The 20,831-nt window shown below is 45.6% G+C and overlaps 1 protein-coding gene across 2 annotated transcripts in view; it reads right to left on the bottom strand.

The window, feature by feature from the left end:
* The window catches only part of COL27A1 (collagen type XXVII alpha 1 chain), a 164,868-nt gene that overhangs the window by 67,485 nt on the left and 76,552 nt on the right, over window positions 1-20,831 (bottom strand). For both annotated transcript variants that reach the window (XM_030000304.2, XM_030000305.2), the window contains 10 exons: window positions 20,563-20,616; window positions 20,110-20,154; window positions 12,129-12,182; window positions 11,348-11,401; window positions 11,138-11,191; window positions 9,022-9,075; window positions 8,663-8,716; window positions 6,664-6,708; window positions 5,249-5,302; window positions 3,768-3,812 (listed from right to left, as the gene is read on the bottom strand). In XM_030000304.2, coding sequence (XP_029856164.1) covers window positions 3,768-3,812; window positions 5,249-5,302; window positions 6,664-6,708; window positions 8,663-8,716; window positions 9,022-9,075; window positions 11,138-11,191; window positions 11,348-11,401; window positions 12,129-12,182; window positions 20,110-20,154; window positions 20,563-20,616 — 513 coding nt within the window. The remainder of the gene's footprint in view (window positions 1-3,767; window positions 3,813-5,248; window positions 5,303-6,663; window positions 6,709-8,662; window positions 8,717-9,021; window positions 9,076-11,137; window positions 11,192-11,347; window positions 11,402-12,128; window positions 12,183-20,109; window positions 20,155-20,562; window positions 20,617-20,831) is intronic.

The raw sequence follows: 20,831 nt of genomic DNA, 5'->3' as shown, positions 1-20,831 counted from the left end.
TAACATATTTTTCCCAGGTTCCCAGGGTTGAAAAGAAGCCCTGCATCAAACACGACTCCAGGCAGTGTGTGTAATGATGCACGTGAAGTCCCAGCAGCGGTGGCTGCCCGGATAAAGGCCCACAGTATACAGGAAAGAATGTAAAACATTTATATTAGACAGGGAGTTCAGCATGTCGCTCATGATTCAGTCTGCTGTATTCCCCAGCCAAGGGCATGGCGGAAAAGGGATGGAGATTGTTAAAAAGTTGCTGGGGGCTTGGGGGGGAAGGAAAGGGGGAGGACTGGCGGGTTGTAATTCCTAACTCCTGTCTGGCTTTCCCCATTTATTGTCCAGCCCTGTCATAATTAAGCCCCCCCTCTTGGCTGCATCAACAGAGAGCAAGTCAGCAATGAAGCCTTGCATAAATCATAGCCCATTTGAGAGAAACAACCGAAAGGCGAGCCCAGCGTGAGCAGGGTCTCCCAGGGACGGGACCGCCAGTCGCTCCCAGCAGGAACCGATCATGGCCTTTCTGTTTTACTGGTTCGCTAGAACTCAAAACAAAACAAACCAGGGACAAAGGACGGGAGGGAGTAAATGTACAATCCTCCCATTCAGATGAAAGAAAGGGAAAGTAAAACAGTAAATATCACAGTTTAAGGGAGGACGCTCTGACCCGCAAAGAAAAGCCATGCGGTTTAACCCCCTGTGCACCGGGCTCAGCTGTACCCTGGGGCCACATTGGGTTCCAACTGCCCTCTGGGGAGCGAGGGAAGGAAAGGTGGAGGCATGCTGACAAAACACCTTGTGAGATCAAAGAGGCTGCATACACTACAGTGCCTGTAAATCCCCGAATGAGAGGTCTGCAGCTCAGAAAGGCGCTCTGGAAGGGAAGGTAAATGCATTGGGAAAGGTGCTGCTCTAAGACGTGGGAAACGCTGGTCCAATTCCCTCATCGGTTCTCGGCGACCCATTTGACCTTGGTCAAGTCAATCCATATCTCTGCTTGTCAGACCCCACCTGCAAAACTGACATTACAGCACATCCCTCCTTTGTAAGAGCACGGCAAGGAAAATACATTAAGGAGATAACCGATGGCATTGGTTTCCTTTGACAAATTATTTTAGAATATCATCTGATATTAGGACAACATGATTCTCCCTTGAAGGAAGAGATACCCCCAAGGGGCAGTGGAGTGACTGCCCTTCCCAGCATGGTGCAATGGGTACATGGCTGACCCTAACATTGCCATGCGAGTGAGCGGGGCTGTCACTTCTTGTCCAGGAGGAGGGATTCAAAAAGCTGCTCCTACTATGACAGGACCTCCTCGTTCCCATTAAAGACGTAGGTCAACCGTAGCCTCTTTCAGCTGGCACACCTCTTCATTGATATTTTCAGTCTCTACTGCAGAGCAGGGGGAGGTCCATGGGCTTGCGGCACCCTTCCCCAGTTTGCTATCCTGTCTGCTACAGGGTGTTGCTTCTCCCACTTCTGACCTTCAACATAGTCATTTTGGTGACATCTTCCTGCCCTGTATTCCCAGCTCTGGAACAGGAAAGTTGGTGGCCTGGGCCAGAGGCCCTGTATTCTTTATATTCTTCTGCCTCCATCTACTGGCAAGGAAGGGTTAAATCACACATTTCCAGGGTACAGGGGAGACCAGCAGCTGGAGTCCTTCCGGCACATGAAGACAACAAGCATCTTATGAATGAACTTCCCAAGTCAGTGTCCTTGCAATGGAAAAACAACGCATCAGGGACTGCCCTGTGGCTTAAAACCTCATGTTTCCAATGAGAGCTCAAGTGTCACTGGAAACCTTACAGAAACTCCCATGTTTGTCTAAACAGATGTCCCTAGGAAAGGCAAGAGAGCTCCAATGAGATGGATGGCTGATCTTTTCTCATGCTGTTATGCTGAGGGTTTCCACTCAGAGGAAACCCATATGGAGGGCAGAGCAGCAAGTTTGAAAAGTTTGACCACTCCTATTGTGCCCATGGAATAGAAAACATCAAGACCTCCACCAGAGATAACAGGCGTGAGGTGAAGGTATCTCAGTGCCAAGTGACCTGCGTAGCCCAGTCTCTCAGAGCTCTGCAAAAAACCAACCTAGCCCCAACACCAAATGCTGAAGCTTAGGTGGAGGGAGGAATGAAAACCCAACACTCCAGCATCGTTCAGCAAAGGTGTGATGGGAAAGGAGGTTATTCTCGCTAATCTGGTGCGACATTTTTGTTCTAATGACTTGACTGGTGTGGAAATAGAAATTCTTTCTGGGTGATATTTCTAGACAAAGACTAATTGACTAAGAATAATACAGGCAGCTTTCATACCACTGTGCTGGTTTCAGTGTCAGCGGAGGCCAGCTGTGTTTTCTTTTTGGTGAACAGTGCCTACAGTTTTCATCCAAGGTCAGTCCTGAGGGACGTTAAAGAATAATAATCCTAATGATGCTTTGTCCTTCAAGGACAACATCTTGTTAAGGATCTCAAAGCAATTCTAAATATTCATTTTTAACTGTAATACAACAGCATCCACAGGTGCCACCTAAGAACAGGAAGCATTGTGCTAAGCACTGTTCAGAGCTGTCTCACACCTTCCACAGAAGGGAAAACTGAGGTACAGGGCACTGGAAGGTGTTGCCTGAGATCACGCAGAATCTGATAAAGCTGCAACTAGAACTCAGATGTGTGGAACAACTTTGCTGCTTCAGTTGTTGCTCTTCATGGAATAAATTATTAACCATAATATAGAAACAGCTCTAATTTCCACATAGAAATAACTATCCTTGATAGATACTGAGACTCATCAGATTCCTGGTACCGAAGAGGATCCGTCTTGGTTTTTGGACTGTCTTGGTTTTTGGACTTGCTTGGTTAGAATCCCATGGAAGAAGTGACCCCCAGCTGTTGCATACAGGGGAACAAAGAGCCAGAGAGGCTGACAAGCGAAACCGAACCAAACTTGTTGACCATCCGGCAGGGAAAGTGCTGTGAAGGACAACTGTACTGAGAAGCAACACCCTCTTTTCCAGGGCCAGCTGCTGCAGCCAGCTTGGTGTGGTCATGTAGGAAGGCGCAGAACATGTTGGAGGCTCCGTGGCTGCAATTTCAGGGTTGGTGGTGGACAAGTTGGTTGGTTTCAATCACAGACATGGGAGTAATTGTTTCTTTTTCCTTGATGCCTGTGGTTCCCCTGAAGCCTACAGGGATGATGCATATCCCCTGCTACCCCAGCAGAATGTTCTCTCTTGTGGTACAATGAAATGCAGCTCAGTGCCTCTCTTCCCCAGGGTCTGGTTTCTTCAGCTGCTATCTCCTCTGCTCCCCCCCCCAAAATCCAGTGGGAGTCAAAGCAGCACAGCACCCAAAGCCAAGGATCCTACCCTTAAAACCTACATAGGCAAAGCCTGGAAATTGCCCCTTTAGGGATAAGAGGAATACACAATCTTTTTCCTGACCGTGGCTTTGCCTCCTTGAGAAGCACAGTTGGCCGTATGTGCTGTACTGCTGCCAGTACTGACAGCACAGCCACCTGAACTGTGACTTTATCAGAGCACTCTGCCTGTAGAAGAACCTCCAGTTTAAAATAGACACCATGGTCACTGTCAGTGCTGTTCACCAAGAGCTTCAGTCAGACTAAGAGCACCCCAGCTGGAGCACCAGGACTAGCGACAGGTTTGAGGTGGCCAGAAGCCTCTGGCCACTGTCCTCTGCCTGCGCTCTGGTCATCTAGGAGACATTGTACATAGGAGATCGTCAAACAGACAAGGAAAATAAAGAGCTTACCTGCTCACCAACTTTCCCTGGTCGGCCACGGTTTCCTGGCTCACCCTGCAGGACAAGGACAGACAAGGCACACAGGTTACTTGGTGTTCCCACTCAGAACCTCAGTACAACATGGTTCTTTGTACACCCATGATTTGGGCTGCTGTGTGTGAATCGTGGAAAATCTGCAAGAAACAACGTCTCGCAAAAACAACTATGACTTGAGAGGTAATCCAATGCAAGAAACACAGCTGACGCAAACATGGAGCAAACACTTGCTGTTCTGGAGTGAAATGTCCCCAAAGCAGCTGGTCCTGTTGTCATAAAATAACCTTCACAAAACCAAACTCAGGCATTGAAACATAAGCTGTCTACTTTCCTGTGGCATAGCCTAGTCCTGGTTGCTTTATCCCCATGTTTAATAAGGCATGAGTTCTCATCAGGGATGTTCTTGAAGTGGGGGTGTTTCTGACCCATAACATTTCAATCTGAAAGACTAAGTAAAACAGACAGATGAAGGCAGAAACACGTCATCAGCAGGAAGAGAGTAGGAAAGGACCCTGATTAACCAAAGGATTTGAGGAGCATCTAGGAAAAGCAAGAGTGCAGACACCATGGGGAGGTGTGGTTCCTGAATGACAAAGGAGAAGGGATCCAAGAAAATTCACCTGCTAGTGGAAGTGTCACAAGAATAAAAGACAACCCAAATATTCCCAGGCATAGGCACATTACTGTCACATGAAGCTGTCACATGAAGCATCCACACGAATACCACAGAAAGAACCTACGTGAGATAAATCACAGTGCAGGATGAGACAAATTCAGAGAATGAGAAAAATGAGGGGTGAAAAGAAAAGCAGGAGGAGGAGAATTTCAAATCCACCAGGGATAAGGGCAGCTGTGGCAGAACTCGAAGGCCGGTGGAGTGCCCCTGGACAGGCCATCCAGAGGCCAGACTCACCGCTAACCAGTATTGTCTCCGGGTGATGGCAGCTGTATTTTCTCAGTAGGCAGATACTCCAGACGTGCTGCCAGACCACATTTTTGCTATTTACTGTTTGAAGAGGTTGTTTTTGTTGGGTTTTCTCTTTCCTTTTGAGTGTGGGTTTGTGGAGCGGACTGCCCTGGGATGGCTCCTGCTGCCAATTAGGCAGCAAAGATAGGAATGATGTGCATTGTTTTAGAACAAAAACATGGAGAAGCAATGGAAAATAAGATGAGATGATGGAGGGGGGAGTTGGTTTATATCAAAGTAGGCACACACTTGTTTATAATAAAGCACATGGCTTAAAAAATGCACCGTCTTTCTTTTTGCTGAAGAAACCAAGCAGAAGTAGACACCCCAAAATTCAGAGAAAAAGAGAAATCCTCAGCTCCCCTTGTTCTCTCTGGAATGAATACCCTAGGTTTGGAGCATGGTAAAGTTGAGAAAAGATATCTCCCTCTTCCTTTCCTCCCTTCCATCCACTGCTTTCCTGATCATGAACAAATTCTTTCCTCACCTTTAGACCATCAGGACCAGGTCTTCCTGGAAAACCCTTCCGACCAGATCGACCCTGAAATAGATGGAAAAAACAATAAAGATAAAAAGCTTGCAGCTGCCCTTGGTCACAGCAGTGTATCTATGAACCTATATGGTGCAGCTTACAAGCAATGCTCCCTGTGAATTCAGGGTGCTAGAGATGTAGCAGCCCTTACTGAGGCCAAGGCAACACAAGAGGAAAGCACTGTGTCTTGAGTGACACCAGGTTTGATCCATGGGGAACACGCCTAGACACCTACTCCAGGGTTCAGCCAATTTCTGACTCTCCAGCTCGATTCCGTTACTTAAACATCACATCAGAAACATAATGCATGGACTATAATGAACCAAGCCAATGGCTTTGTTGCTGCCCTTTAGTTTATTATGTGCCACATTCAGCTGGATTTATTCTACTTCCAGCAGTTTTCTTGTAGTAATGCCAGCAAGGACACCAGCAATCTGAGCATTCAAAGGTGGTACTTTACAAGATGGTACTTTCCTAGTGTTGGCAGGGACTTGGCCATGTAAGCATCTTATGGGCTCCATCCCTGGCATCCAGAGAGGATTTGGGAGTAGGACTGTCCCTACAGTGGGGGAAGCCAGGCTGACATTCACAGCTACAGCTCAGAAAAGCAGAAATAAACCTGCAGAGCAAAAGGTTCATGTTGAGCCTTCCCTTTGGCTAGAAGAACACTTATGGTGCTGTCCCAGGCACTGGAGAAAGTGGATTTATTACGTTGCTCCAGAAAGGACTAAAAGTGTCTGCCAGAACAGTGGAGGAAATGCAAAATAAAACATCTATTTTCTGATCCACCTCGAAGCTCCAGCACAGTTACCGATTTTCAGGATATTTTACTATCCTGTGATGACAATTATGTGCATAACCATTACAAAATCCTGAGCTGGCAAGCTCACAGATATGATAATATTCTTTTTGTTTCTTCTAACTATGTTTCTGTGATACATCACTGTGTTCAGAGCAGTGTAGAGGTCAAAAAGGACTCTCTCTCACTGTCCGGTCTTTTTTCTTGCTTTTCACTCTACTCATTGAAAAATACTATAAATCAAGGAAGGAACATCAGGACTGGTTACAGAGATGGTTTCCAGTCAACATGCCTTATCTTGAGGATGAACTATTCAAACATTAGAGGGTTTTTCAAGGTCTGAGACTTTAAGCAAGTTATAAAATTAGAGTCCCACTCAACACCCTGTACAAGACACTTCCTTGACTTTCAGCCATCCTGGATCAAGCAGTTCGTCCAAGCCCTGGACAAGACAATATTTCTTAGAAGAGAGCAGATCACTCCCCAAACCAGGAGTTTTGAAGCCTTATGTTAACTATAATCCCATTGCAAGGTCAACAGAGCTGGTACTGAGTAAACTACTGAAACCTACCTCTGGACCAGGGACTCCTGGTGGTCCTAAGGGTCCTTCATCTCCCTGAGGTGAAAAGAAATGAAAATAAAAGGCAAAGTAGTGACAAAATCTGGACTCACCATGCAGCAAGAATGAAAGGCCTGCAGTATGAGCAGCAGTTAAACACAGGCTGTGTGCTCAGCTGTCACATTTTAACAACCAAGTCCTTCTGAATCCTAGAGCAGGCAGCTCAGCATCTTTGAGGTTTCTCATCTCCCTTCCCCATCTCAGGAAAAAAAAATCTAAAGTCAAGTCCTGACAGCAAAGGCCATCCAAAATTTGACCAAAGTCAACACCAGTTGATTGGGCCTATCATGGGCTGGATTTAGCCCATAGGATACCCTGGACATGCTCACATGACTCTGCTTCATTTGATTTGGCAGGGATACGAATGCTGTAGAGCTCTCTACTCTTTTTCTTTCTTTCCTGCTTTTTTTTTTGCCCCACAAAAAGGGTGTTGCAAAATTTCCCACAGAACCATTTGGCAACGTATGAAGGTTTCCCTTTTGCTTTCAGATGGGACTACACATGCTGCAGGATGGAGCTATCTCAAAATCTCACACAGCAATTGGACTCGGTCCTCTCCCTTGGCTCTACACCAATTTCTAATGTGATAGGATCAGATCTACAGTTTCTAAGAGACCTTCAATTAAGCTCCACAAAAATTATCTCAAGTGTCTAAAACCAACTGCCAAGAGAGAAATTAAAAGTGCCCTTGGCAGCCACAGTTCTGGCTGTTCTCATTTAGGTGGTCAGCCGTGGTAATGAAGTGGCACGAGCTGGCGGGCTGAAGATGGGGGACTGGAAGTCGGGAACCCCGCTCAGTGGGCTCAGATGAACCACCCACAATATGCCACATTTCTAAACAAGATGTAATCCACAGCCTTGACCTACTGCATTGGGTAACAGCAGCGGTAAAGGCACAGCGGTGTGGTCTGGTGCACGTTCAAAGTCCTTTAGCACAGCTTATGTCAAACTCCATGTCCATGTCTTCAGTCTTACTTTCACACTCACTAACTAGAGTAAATTGAAGGCAGCTTGGTCATGCCTGCCTGAACCTGGAATGCAGGGCTTCGATTCCCTTTGTAAATTGCCTAGAATATTTTTTTTCCCTATTTCAGTGCAAATAAATGAGCTAATTTGCATTAATCCCATTGAGAGAGCAAGCAGAAGAGTTCCCAGAAAAAGTTGAGAATTATTAGTGCTATTAGAACGAGCTCCTGCCCATGCGTGCACTAAGTATTATTTGCACAACGTCTCATGACTCCGGACAAACAGCTCACACTGGCCTAAACGAGAAGAAACTACACTGAAGTAACTGGAGTTACAACAGGATAAACAGAGGGCACTCAGGCCTTCTCTGCTGCTGCTATAAAGTATTTGCAGCTCCAGGACAATTAAATCAATGACAATTGTCCCTTCTTAGTGACTGTGAGTGGAATGAAGCTTCAAGTATTCTCATGAAGCAATAAGTGAAAGCTGCAAGCTATGAGATGCTGGGGCAAATGAATCTTTGCAGAACAGCAATTTCAATTTAGGTACTCTTTGTACAAAAGGATATTGCTCTGTGTGAGAGCGTGAAGTCTGCAGGTCTCACAGTTGAAAGAAAACACACTTAAAAGGAGCAGAAAGCAAAAGCCAGGTCAGGGCATGCCTGTGCAATGGGATGTGCAGGGAAAAGGGCATTAACACCCGTTCTGGGTGTGTGTGGGTGTGGGGGAACAGACTTTAAAAGAAAAGCCAATGTAGAGTTTGGGGTCAGCGGATGCCAGCAGTGACTGCAAGCAAAGATCACAGGACTGCAGCTTCGGGGAAGCTCCTCTTTTGCGCGTCTCTGATCACTGAATATAAGCATCTGCTTCCAGATTCAGAGGAACCGGAGGATTTCAAGTCACAGGCACCATTTCAGCATGCATTAATTTTCAAAATTCAACATTATTCTTTAAATCCAATCTGCTTTTGGTCTGAGGACACTCACCTCTTGTCCAGGCAGCCCTCTCGGCCCAGGTAAACCTCGTGCTCCTGGCTTTCCCTGAGAAAGAGCCAAAGGAAAAGATACTCAGAAAATAGAAACATAAGCTCAGAAGGGCAATTAAAATGAGAAAGTCTCTTTCACAGCCATGGGACATCATCCAATGTCAATTTTGTTACAGAAAAAAAATTGAAAAAAGAAAACCCTGCACTTGGAGGAACCTCAAGCCAAACAGACCAAGCTGAAACGCTGGCCAGGACAATCTTCAGGAATCTCCAGGGCTTTCTCTCTCCCCCCTTCCCACTACTTTGTTTTCCCTGGCTGCTTCCCACCCCACACAGAGATTCCATTTCTGCTCCACTCACCTTCAGGCCTTCAGGACCATTTTCTCCGGGTGGGCCAATGTCACCTGGAAAGCCCTGAAGAAAATGAGAAATAGTCAGGGTGCATAGGTGGAGATGGACTTTTACAGCCAGCTTCAGAGGACAGCCTCTGTGAGAGTTTTAATTAAACGCTAAGGGCTGAGACATTTGTTATGTGCTGGCAGTGTCCGTGTGTGGGCCACTGCGCGGCTTCTGGAGGGAATGAACCAAGATAATGGGAGCAGCCCTATCGGTTTGATTCAAGAGCAGCCTTTCCCAGCAGTTCCCTTTAGGTCCATCTTCTTAGAAGATTTATTGCTGTGAGGGCGTCCCTGTCATCACACAGCTAAAAACGGCAATTTGGGTTTTAATTAATCTTTATGAGTCAGCGCATAATCTCACGGCTCTGAGAAACGAACTACACGCCTCAGCGACAAAGGGAAGCAGGCGAAGAATTAGGAAAGGTGCTGACATGCTCATTAGCTGCCGCCTTCAGCCAGGCAGCGACTCCTTTCCACCCACTAGCCCTTTGCTGAGGAAACAAAGGAATCTGTGGTTATTTCCAATAGCAACAACGAGGAACGATTGCTAAGTGGCAGCACTCAACTGAGAGCCCTTCCAGACCCAGCAGAATACCATAACACTGATGAAGGGAAAACAGATCATCAGTTGTGCTGGAAGTGGCTCTCTAGCATCTTACAGATGTTGTCTGGTTGCTTATGAAGGAGAAAAATGACAACGTGCTGGGGGAAGCTGATCCTGCATTTAAGGTATCACTGTGACAATATTTTTGGTAAGGGCAGCAAGAGTCTTTTTCCACTTGAAATGGTATTTTGTGGGGAAAAAATGAAAAAACCCTCCACAATATCTATGACAAAAAGTGGAAGGAAAACCCAGGAAACCATGAGATGCAAAATGGGTCACGAACGCATCTTGATCCTCCCTATCTCATCACCACTCCTGTACCATCATACCCCGGCAGAGAAGCGAAGCCCTAGGCTGAAAAGAGGAGGTTAGGTGGCAAGTGAGATGCAAGATTCAAGAAATGAGTGTTCTGCCCTGAAAAGCAGTTGAAGAACAAGAAGGGCCAGAGAACAACATGGTCAATAGAAAGACCAGTGTCCACAGAGACTGGCCAGTGGCTGGGAGACAGTCTGGGGCTCTATTCCAGTGCATCACTGGCTTTTCTCACATCTTTTGGAAGCTCCCTTTACCTTTCTAGGCTTAAGATCTTCCCTCTGCAAAATGATAGGATGTTCTGGTTTGCAGTGAGTGTCTGCCAAGGTGTTTAAAAAAAAAAGGAAGGATAGGGAGAGATGAGAGATTGTGACATGCTGTTTGCCAGGTTAGAGACAACCTTTGGGGACTAACCTTTCTGAACAAGAGCGGAGCAAGCTGATACATATAGGACTTGCACAGGAATATTGGGAAGAAAAAGGCTTGGACTGGTAGCTGGAGATCAGGAAATCTGAGTGTAGGGTGGTCAGAGGGTACAAGACGGACAGTCTGCCCCATTTCCCAGTTTGAACAAAAGTGGACCTCAATTCAGTAAATAACAGTAAATCCTACAGCACAGCAAAGCTCTTTCTGCCTTGGCATTTCTGGAGCCCTGGTGTGCCATTGTCCTAAAGCAACCCATCTGCCTGTTGTTAGCAAAGGCTCTGACCCCAGAACACACCAGTTTTGGGTTGGTAAATGTATCAGAGCTCAGGTGTCATGGTGAGCGGTAGCAGTGGCAGCTGTCCCCTCCCTCCGTCGGGCTGGATGGCCACATGGGAGGCAGCGTTTGGCTCTTGCTTTCCGTATGAACTAGCAACAGCTATATGCATATGCCTCCTAATCAAAACCCTATGTGGGCCTGTCTCTACACAGTTCGAGAGCTAAAAACCTCCAGTGGGGAAAGGAGATAGGCATCTCTAACAGTCTCTCAAATGCCACATGGGTGTTTATCAGAGAGTTGATTCTCAATGGGGCGGCAAGCTGCAGACATGGAATAACTACTGCTGCAGAGGCAAAACAAGATGGGAGAGAGGTGTTACCGAGTGGGTTTCCTGAAGAAAGGATGCTGCAGAAGTTACCAAAGAAAAGACAGACATGAGAAGGAGGTGGTGGGACGTACCTCAGGGCCAGGTGGTCCTGGAAACCCGACTGGACCTTTGTCACCGACTTTTCCCTGCAGAAATCAGAAAAACATGGACAAAATGAGCTGGCTCCTGGCTATTGGCTTTCCTCTTTAGAGTAGCACACCCCTGCCAAGCTGTCTTTCCAGCTAGGCACTGAACCTTTAGAGAAAGGGAGATTAGGAATCAGAGGATGCTTGGTTACTTACCAGGGGGCCCGCTTTCCCTCGTGCCCCAGGGACCCCAGGCAAACCCTGGCTGCCCTGAGAGAGAGACACACATATTTTTTCAGAAAACACAATGAAGCATCAAAAAAATACCAACTCCCCAGGCTCCAGCTCCTCTGCAGCAGAGAGAGGAGCACTTTCTAAGGGCTGAACTCAGCCCTGCAAGGAGCTGGCACAGTTGCACTAATGTCAGTGAGATGTTTCTGCTAAAGCCAGGGCTGAATTTAGCCCCAAAGAACACATGAACTGTTGCAGCTAGTTGTGGCTCAGAGCCATGTAGGCCCCAGTGCAGTGCTAAGTACAGCATTAGTCAGCTGAAGTCAGTATCGTGTTGTACTCACAGGGGAAAAGTCACTTGCTTAGAAGTTATGCACGGCGTTAAGTGCTTCACTGGGTCAGGGTTTAAGTTGCTGCACTGAGCAGACAAAACCTCCAAGTCTGCAGCCGCTGGACCACACACATTCACACCCATCCCCATCAATCCCATCCCATCGCTTCCAATTTCTGCATGAAGATATGGCCCCTTTTATAGAAAGCCCCCAGTAGAACTGCTTTTATTATGAGTAACAACAAAATCCATGCATTGACATGAATTTTAGAAAGGCGCAGCGTACCCCAAATGAGAACTATCCAAGCAGGGGAACCTGACAGCAGGATGCAGTTAGTTCCAGCTCCTCGTGGCTTAAGATGAGTGGAGAAAGCTGGTGGCCACACATACTACTATGTAAGCGAAAAAAATGATGGAGAAAAGAAAAACAATTACCTTGTCTCCTTGGAAGCCGATATCTCCTGGAACACCTGCTCCTCCCTGATCACCCTGGATACACATCACCAGAGAGTTAAAATAGGCAACAGCAATGGCCAAAACACCCAGGTAGATGCTAGATGGTGCATTGTACAGCAAAAGTCTCATCACTAGCTCTATTCAAAACTGAACTGCTGGCAAACTGTAGATCATATTAACTGCAACAACAATCCTGAATGAAGTATGTATTTCCCAACATTGATTCTAAAGTGAGAAATGAAACTGCAGGAGAGGGGAAAACATGAATTCCCAAGCATTGTGTTTCTATAGAAGCTGCAAGAAAAGAGACTGCGTTCCTCCGGCTAGCAGCAACCATGAAGGTGGTGAAGTGTTAAAATTCAGCTGAACAGAAGAACTAGTTTAGTTTTCAATGAATTGACCTTTTCTCTCATAAGGGTCTATAGAAAAATCCCCAATACTCAGGGTTTCTGTGAGCATTTCCTAGTGCTGGTATCAAAGATTACTCCTCTTCCGTAAGAAAACACAAGTAACTTCTAGTAACGGTACCATCGCACTGCCGATATCTAGGCTGAGATTCCCTGGGAGGGGTAGGCTGGTATTCCTTGGGATGGGGATCCCATCTTTGAGCCCCCCATCACTGACAGTATTTCCTAACCAAGCTATCTTTCTTTCCCCTCTTTGGACCATCGTAACAGATTCTGACTCCCTGGGTAGAAAATAAGTATCCCTGAAGGTTTTCTTGGGGGCGGTGGGCTATCTTGCGTTGCCTCTTAGCCCTGCTGTGAGCAGGCTGTTGGACCAGATGACCTCCTGATGTCCCTTCCAACCTCATTTATTTAGTGATTTACTTAAACAAAGAATGAGTCAATGATGGGGCAGAGAAAGGAAAATTCTACTTGGGAAGTCAAAGGAGGAATGACTATAAAAACTTGGTACAATGACAAGACCCAACAGAAATAACTGTTAGAGGAACTCTGTCCCATGCACAGCACATGCCTCTAAACTTGGCTTCCTGGTAAGGGAACAAGCCATACAAGAGCAGAGAGCTATATGTTTAAACATAGTCCACATGGAAGACATATGGACTCCTGCAACAGAGCCAAAGTCTACAAAGAGATGACAGAAGAAGCCTACTTCTACTCAAGCACAAACCACCCACTTGTTATCAGAGAGTTGAAATAATTCTAATTACTTCAGTAACATGCAGGGGATAATGAAATTGTGGACCGTTAAGGCCTGAGTAGGGGAAGACTTTTTGGAGACAGCTTTTTCAGAAGAAAAATAATTAAGAACTATGCAGATTCAATGATGGAAACATTTCATGGATTCATGCTAAATTTGCTTAAATGTTTTGGTAAATGTTCCCAGAACATTTCACTGAACCATCTTCAAAACAAATCTTTTATATAGCAAAATTGAAATGTTGCTCTTAAAAAAGGTTAAATTAATTTTCCTCATTTGGTTTTTAACCTAAAATATTTTAATTTGAGTCAAATAACCAACATTTTGCTTCATCTAAACTATTTTCCATCTATCCCTTTTTTTTTTTGGCAATGCAAGCAAATGAAAACAATCAGCTATTTACACAGCTTCAGTTCGGATGAACCCCAAGTATTAGATACAATAGAGATGGCAAAAAAAATACTGTATGACCCAGCTCTTTTCCAGCCATTGCCAGATTTCTCTCATCTTCTCTGAATTTTCTACTTATTTTATCTAGTCCAAGGCTTAAACCACTGAAATCTGCTCTAATTCTGGCTCCTGCTAGAAGACAGCAGGACAATAGTTTTTGTTGAAAGTGAGAGGTTTGCTCTGAAAACTCCTTGTCTTTATCACCTATGCTGAGGGTCAAAAAAAAAAAGATTTTTTTTTTTTTATTAAGCAGTTTTCTACCCAGACAGTATAAGTGGCTATGGAAATATTGTTTTGGAACAAATGCTTGGACATTAAGAAATGACTAATATAAGAAAAGAGTTTCCTGAGCATAGCAAAAGGCAGGAACAAACCTTTATCACTGACCTTTAAGCAAAGTGGGATAGCGACTGCATGACAGAGAAAACAGTTTTCAAACAACTCTTGAGAAATGGGCATCAGAGAGGGTAAGAAGGAAGCAGGAAAGACAAAACACATCTTTTATCTTTAGCTGGCCTCCACACAAGATATTCACATGCTATTGCAATAGTACAGCAAAATATCATGGCATGAATGATCCATCTGCAGTGGCCGTTAATATCTTAAACCAAAACTGATGACTAGGGCATCCTCCTTCACCTGCCTTGAGCACAGTAAATCTGAAATTGTGACTGAGGGTGAGTGTCCTTAACGTGAGGGAAACAATAAGGAAGAAAGAGGTCAGGCATGTTTATTATTAAAAAAAGCTATGCCGAGCTGACAAAAAGGGGCTGCAAGTACTTTGCTCATAGGGAGGAGGAGGAATGTACAATCTGAAATTACAAACAGGCTCTGTCCATGGGATATTGCCTATGTTTCATGTTTCACCCATAAAAAGAAATGCAGCTTCAGAGACCCTAAGATCCTCCTTAGCACCACACCACACAGAAAGGGGGCTACGAGGGAAGCGACAGATTTGCAAGTGCGAGGCGTGTTTGCTGTCTGTAGGACACAGAGGAGATTGCCGCGCAAAAAACTCATTTTGCTGTCGATTGGACATCTCTTTTTCCCAAGAATTTCTGCTTAGAAATACAAGTGGAGCTAACACTGCAAAACTACTAGAGGTATTTTACTGAGCTGTGTCCTTCACAAGTTACAGATGTCCTGATTCATAAAACTCCTTTATGTGAACAAGTAGCTAGGATTTCCTCCACTTCCTCCACCTTTCCTCTGCACTCATCACATCACGTGGTCTTCTCAAGACCACTCTCTATTTCAGGGTTATACAGTAATTCCACTTCTCCCTGTAAGAGCAGATGCAACCCTCTTTGTCCTCTCTCCTTGCCTCCATGAAAACATATAAATGGAAGCAGAAAGATGACCCATTTTGGGGGTCAACTGAAGCTGTAAAAAACATAATTAAATTCCATGGTACCCAGCTTTTACGGGGGATGCAGAAGGGGCTGGCTAGCATTGATGTGCTCTGTACTTGCCTGTCTAGCTGCTAGATACAAAGACATGATTTCTGCAGGAGGAGTGGGATGTTACCCTTGTTCAAGTTCATGCCTGGCCTCCGCCATGTGATACACACATTTGGGATTAATAAGCTGCACCTTGTAGAATATTGAACAAGGCAACATAGGAAACAAAGTCCAAAAAAACAGTGAAAAATGTTCCCCTCATGGAAGGAGAAAGCCCTTTTAGTGTTGAGGCAGGTTCCTCCTCATGTCATGGCAAAGGGGAATGGTAGCAGTGTTTCTGAAAGATGCAGCATTACACCGAGGACCTTCTCCCAGGTGGATCGAGGTGGCAGCCTCAGTTACATGCCTGCTGCCCACACACACCATCCAGCCACCCTGTCATCATGCCTAGGTTTTACCGGCATCTGATCTGACTGCTGTTGAGTGAAGGGAGTATTCCTCAGCTACAAAAAGACAAACCTGTACAAGGCCCCGTACTTGGATGTGACCCAGACAGATGGGTTTAACAGGAGATGGCAGACATCTAATTAAATCTTCATCAACGCATCCTCAGAAAGGCACTATGGACTGCAGCCTGGAGCTGACGGGGCAAGCCAGGCGTGAGCGGTATGGGTTGTGCTCCAGGCACCCTTTGACACCAGCACCTCTGGCTGCTCCTGCAGCCCTGCGGGGTCCCGGGGGGGTAACGCAGGGCACAGCACAGGCAGCTCCACGTGGATGTGCAGAAGAGGCCAAGTTCTGTAGAACTACGACAGGAGAAAAAAGACTGTCCCTTGCCAGTGAGGACTTGGGCCAGTCTCAAAATCCCTATTGCTCCTCAAACCTGGGCTAGTCCATGAGTGGCAGCAGATGCAAGGTGCAAGGCTCCCAAGGCTGCTCTCATCTGCTGTGAATCACTAATTATGAAAGGCTACTGATTACTGTCAGCATGGAGCAGTGAGGTTTGCCACTCTCCACCCCTGCTGACCCAGCATTTCAGATGCTGTCAAATGTCTAGGGCTTTTCTTTTTTCTTTTCTTTCTTTCTTTCTTTTTTTTTTTTTTTTCAATAAGAAGTTTAACTCTATGTTTACCAGCTTATTGAAAACTATGGTGGAGGAGAAGAGGGGAGAGCCCTCCTCTTCTTTATCCCCCTCCCCTCTGGCCATGTAATGGGAGACTACTGCACTTCTGCAATAATGCCTCACATCCCTTTGGGAAAAGCCCAAAATCCCTCTGTATCTAAATGGGTTTATTAGAAACTGCTTTCTAGAGAATCCACCTGACATCTTCATACCAGATTCAGCCTTCGGTAGGCTGGGACCTTCTGGTGTAAGGTGTTGATTTGCTGCTGGAATTGGCACGTTTAGTAAGGCTGACAGCTACTGTTGGCTGAACCTGGGCATTGTCTGTTCTTGCTAGTACCTGGATTCATTCATCTTGCACATTCAACACACTTAGCATATGGCTCAGGTCTTTCAGAGATGGACTAGCCATTTGAGGTGCCTACTTACAGTCTCAAGAAAGATGCCTGGACAGTTGGCAGATGGCAGCTCAACCCCTATGGAAAATTACGTGTCTTAAGCTGGGGTGTAAAGAGGACTCCCGGACTCTTAACACAGCTTTCTGCTGTATGGGCTGTGCATCGGCTCTGCATGGTATGGTGCCAGCCCTTCCTTCTCCTGTAGCATTCCTGGTGAACGCACTGCAAGAAAGCAGCACTCGCTTGGAAGTCGGAAAGAATTTGCTCTTCAAAGGGGACTCAGGGACCTCATATGCTCACAGAGCGGTACAGTGGGGTGGGTGTGCTTGAGCCACACCAGTGTGCAGAGAAAAAGTTGCTGCACGGTGGCTGGACTGTCAGCCCCAACTAGTTAGCTAAGTTCACCCTTGTAATTGCATCTTCAATATCCAGCAGAGAGGGGAACTCTGTTACTTGGGAGATGACCAAGCTATGAATAAGGATCTCTGCACAGGCAGACTGCATACAACCGCGGTCTGGAAATGTTTCAAGAATGGCAAGAGGCAAACTTTCAGACTGACAGACATAGAGAATAAATACAAGATTCAGGGAGGATACTTATGTTTCTGGTCATAGCAGTAAGACAGTTTTGTCTGAAGATGACGATGGAGGGTTATAATGAAGTCAAAATCTAATGGACAGAAAAAGTATAGCAGGCAACCAAAGAAAGCCTTTAAATAAGATGTTACGGTGTAAAAATAGCAATAGCAGGAGAAACTAACAGTGACATGACTGCTGAGGGATTACAGAAGGGAGCCTCCAACACAAGTCAATCCCTCTGCTCCAGGCAGGGTCCTTCCTGTGACCCAAGCCCAACTGGGCACTAAGTGAACACAGAGATCCTGCCTCTACTTTCCTATATGTGGGATTTCCTTAAGTCAGATTTTCTAAGACCAGCTTCAATTAAAAAGCATGTGGCAAAAACAAGGGGGGCAAAGAAAGATTTATGCTGCAGCTTCTTAATAAAGGCTGAGACAGAAAACATTTTCATTGAAACAAGGCAAGTGGCAAGGCAAAAGATGATCCCAGCAAGGAGAGGGTCCAAGAGGGCAGGGTGTACTTCCCGCCTCTAGCAACCTCCTCCTCAGTCACCTGTGCAACTCAGAAGCCCTCACATAACATGAGGGGCATAAATGTCCCTTCCTTCTACCACATATACATTTAGACCACAAGCTCTTTGCAGGCAGAGTTTTTCCCTTGCTACAAACTGAGCAAAAGCAGCAAGACCAGATAGCATTTAAATTTCTTAGTGGTACCAGAACATAAACAATTAAAACACAAATGTAAACAAGCTGTAAGAAGGGATGAGTGTTTTTGCTCATGATGCCCAAATTGGAGTGAGAGAAAATAAAAAGGCTTAAAGGTGCCATTCACTAAAGAAATGTGGGAGTGACTAAATGAATGCAGCAGCCTTTTGGTCAGTTGGAGAAGGGATGTATTATAAACTGGGCCAACTAGCTGAACAGCAAGACCAACAAATCAGAAAACCAAATAACTGAAAAAAACACAAAGCTATTTCAGGCCAAATCCTCCCCCAAATATAAGGAGAGCTGGCGAACTTTGTCTATACTCATGCAAACAAGTGCAGCAAACTTTGATGCTTTGGCTAAAAACTGCAATGCCAGAGCTGCATGCCTTCACCTGAGCAGATAAGACTTGGGGCCATCAATGTTTAAGTAGGTCTGATTTTCCTTTACCTTTTATTTCCCAGCCCTTTGGCTGTTACACTGCTGGAAAGGATACGCACAAGCTTTTTTGGAAGCTCTCTCTGACTCTGAAATCATTGTTGGTCTGATCTGAGTGTTTGGTAGCACCCAGGATATTCGAAGTAAAGCAACTCCTTAGGGACAGAGGAGGCTTGAGTAGGAGGGATGGTTTGCCAGTCTTCGATTAGGAAAGGGCTGTAATGAAAACCAGGAAGGAAGTCTCTCCTGTCCAAGGAAAATGAGTGGGAGAGGTAGCTAGGGAGGGAAAGAAAAGGTTTCCTGCACCTCAGGAGAGAGGCTACGAGACTGAGCATGGGATTATTGAGGGAGGATGGATAATTCCGCACTTGGGAGTATTGTAAGGATAACTCCAGGGAGAGCTACAAACCATTTGGTTACTGTGATAGCAGCGGCTGGAGAATACTGGGGATAAACAGAGCAATCTGTGTAAAGTGATGGAGACTATAATGTCCAGGAAGGTTAATTTTGCTAAACAATGATTTAAACATTGGCAATTCTTAAGATATTCAACCATTTATTCCAAGGAGCAGACAGAAGAGTCTGTGGGCTCTAGGAATTAGTGGTGAGTCAAGAAACCAGCTACAATGTCTTAAACTTGTCCTAAAGAAAAAGTTCTTCTCTCGTCCCGTCCTTCCCCTCTACAAAAGTGAAAAGGTGGTGCAGGGAGAAACGGAAACGGCAGACACAGGAGCCCTGGCAAAGAGCTGCTATAATATAAGGAGAGTGGAATCAACTGGCTTGACACTACTTCCCCCATGTGCAGTTTTGCGCTGCTAAATCAGTCTCTAAAAGCAAACATCTAACAAGAGAATAAAACATTAACAGGAGGATAGTTGACAGGAGGAGGAGAATACACTTAATGGTCATTTTCCATTGCCCTCCTGAGCAATAGGAGCCAACAATAAATGATTGCACCTCCCACTCTTTCAAACTAAATAAATCTTACAGTCAAATATCTGTGGGAGGATGGTTCTCATGACAGTGAGACATTTACACACACAGCTTCATGCTGATTTAGCTCAAGCTGCGTGTTTTTGTGCCAGCAGCACTAAATCATTGCAATCAATGCCCCTCTCCTTTTTTACTTTTTTAAAAGTGATTTATACCAGTTTGGCATAAGGCAATTTCCTCTCGGCAGGAAGCTGAACCAAGGTGAGCCTCTGCGAACAGGAGCAGAAGTACCTAACACAGAACAGTTTTTCCTGGGGATCCAGCTGGTTTGGTCGATCCAGTGAGCTGTGCTGCTTTGTCACATCATGTGTTTCCCCCAAATGCATTCGTGCAAACCCACTGTCAGTGTTGTTAGCTCTTCATCCTCCTCCCCATCCCATCATGTAACCAATATAAAAACATAAAAGCCAAGTGAAACACCAGATCATCTTACAGTTACTGCCATCATCAGTAGGAGACAGAAGCTCCAAAGAGGATCTGAGCATAACTGATCTATACTAGAACTCCATGGAAAAGGAGATGGGGCAGATATAAAAGAAAGAAAAATCAAAACTGAAGTGTCAAGAAAGGAGGGAGGGTGGGAGGATGGGAGCAAAGAGACAGCCAGACTGGAACCAGTACCATGGTGCTGAATAAGAAAGAGAAGCTAGAAAGGGGATTTCACATGCAAAATTAAAACACAGTGCAATAAGGGAGTATTCAGATCACCTTATCACCTTTCAGTCCATGTTCTCCAGGATTTCCCATCAGCCCCTGAAACAAAAGAAAGTTCAGAGTGCGACTGAGCCACTGCGAAGACTTGCTCAGGTCTATGACATTGATGTCCCTGATGGGGCTGGTGGCTCAGACCGACAGCATTGGCCTGGCACAGCCCCAAGGCCAAATGTCAGGCTGCTCCCAAGGCGTGCTCCATCACACATCCTTTAAACACCCGTCATGGGCTGGAGGCACGCAGGGAAAATGCCCCTGGGTTTCTCCATTGACTTAGACCTGCTGCAGACCACCAGTAGGATGTTGTGTTCAACAGTCCTCTGCCTGGGTCAATGGACAAGCATTACTGCTGCCCATCCTTTCTTTCAGGATAGTCACCGTTACCCAAGAGAGGATATTCAGCCCTGCCATGGAGGGACAAGAGCTCACACATCTCAGTTATTCTCTCACCTTTAAGCCTTTTGGTCCTGGATAGCCTATCGGTCCAACAGAGCCCATGTCACCCTAGTAAGAGGAAGAAAATTACCAAAGTCATTAGGTGCAAAACCCAACAGATAGCTGTATGTAGTGTGAAATTCCTCTCCTATCTGGTCTCTCAGTATCCCTGAAGAATTGCACCACTGACTTCAGCAGAAGCAGCATCCTGGCACCAGTCAAGAGACTTTTAATGTGTAGACAGCCTCTAAGTAAAAGAAGCACAGGGTGTTTGCCTCACAGGC

The sequence above is a fragment of the Aquila chrysaetos genome, chromosome 24 (genome assembly GCF_900496995.4).
Source record: "Aquila chrysaetos chrysaetos chromosome 24, bAquChr1.4, whole genome shotgun sequence".
NCBI classification, from domain to species: domain Eukaryota; kingdom Metazoa; phylum Chordata; class Aves; order Accipitriformes; family Accipitridae; genus Aquila; species Aquila chrysaetos.
Note: the sequence above shows the minus strand (reverse complement) of the source record. Positions and strands in the feature narration are given on the sequence as shown.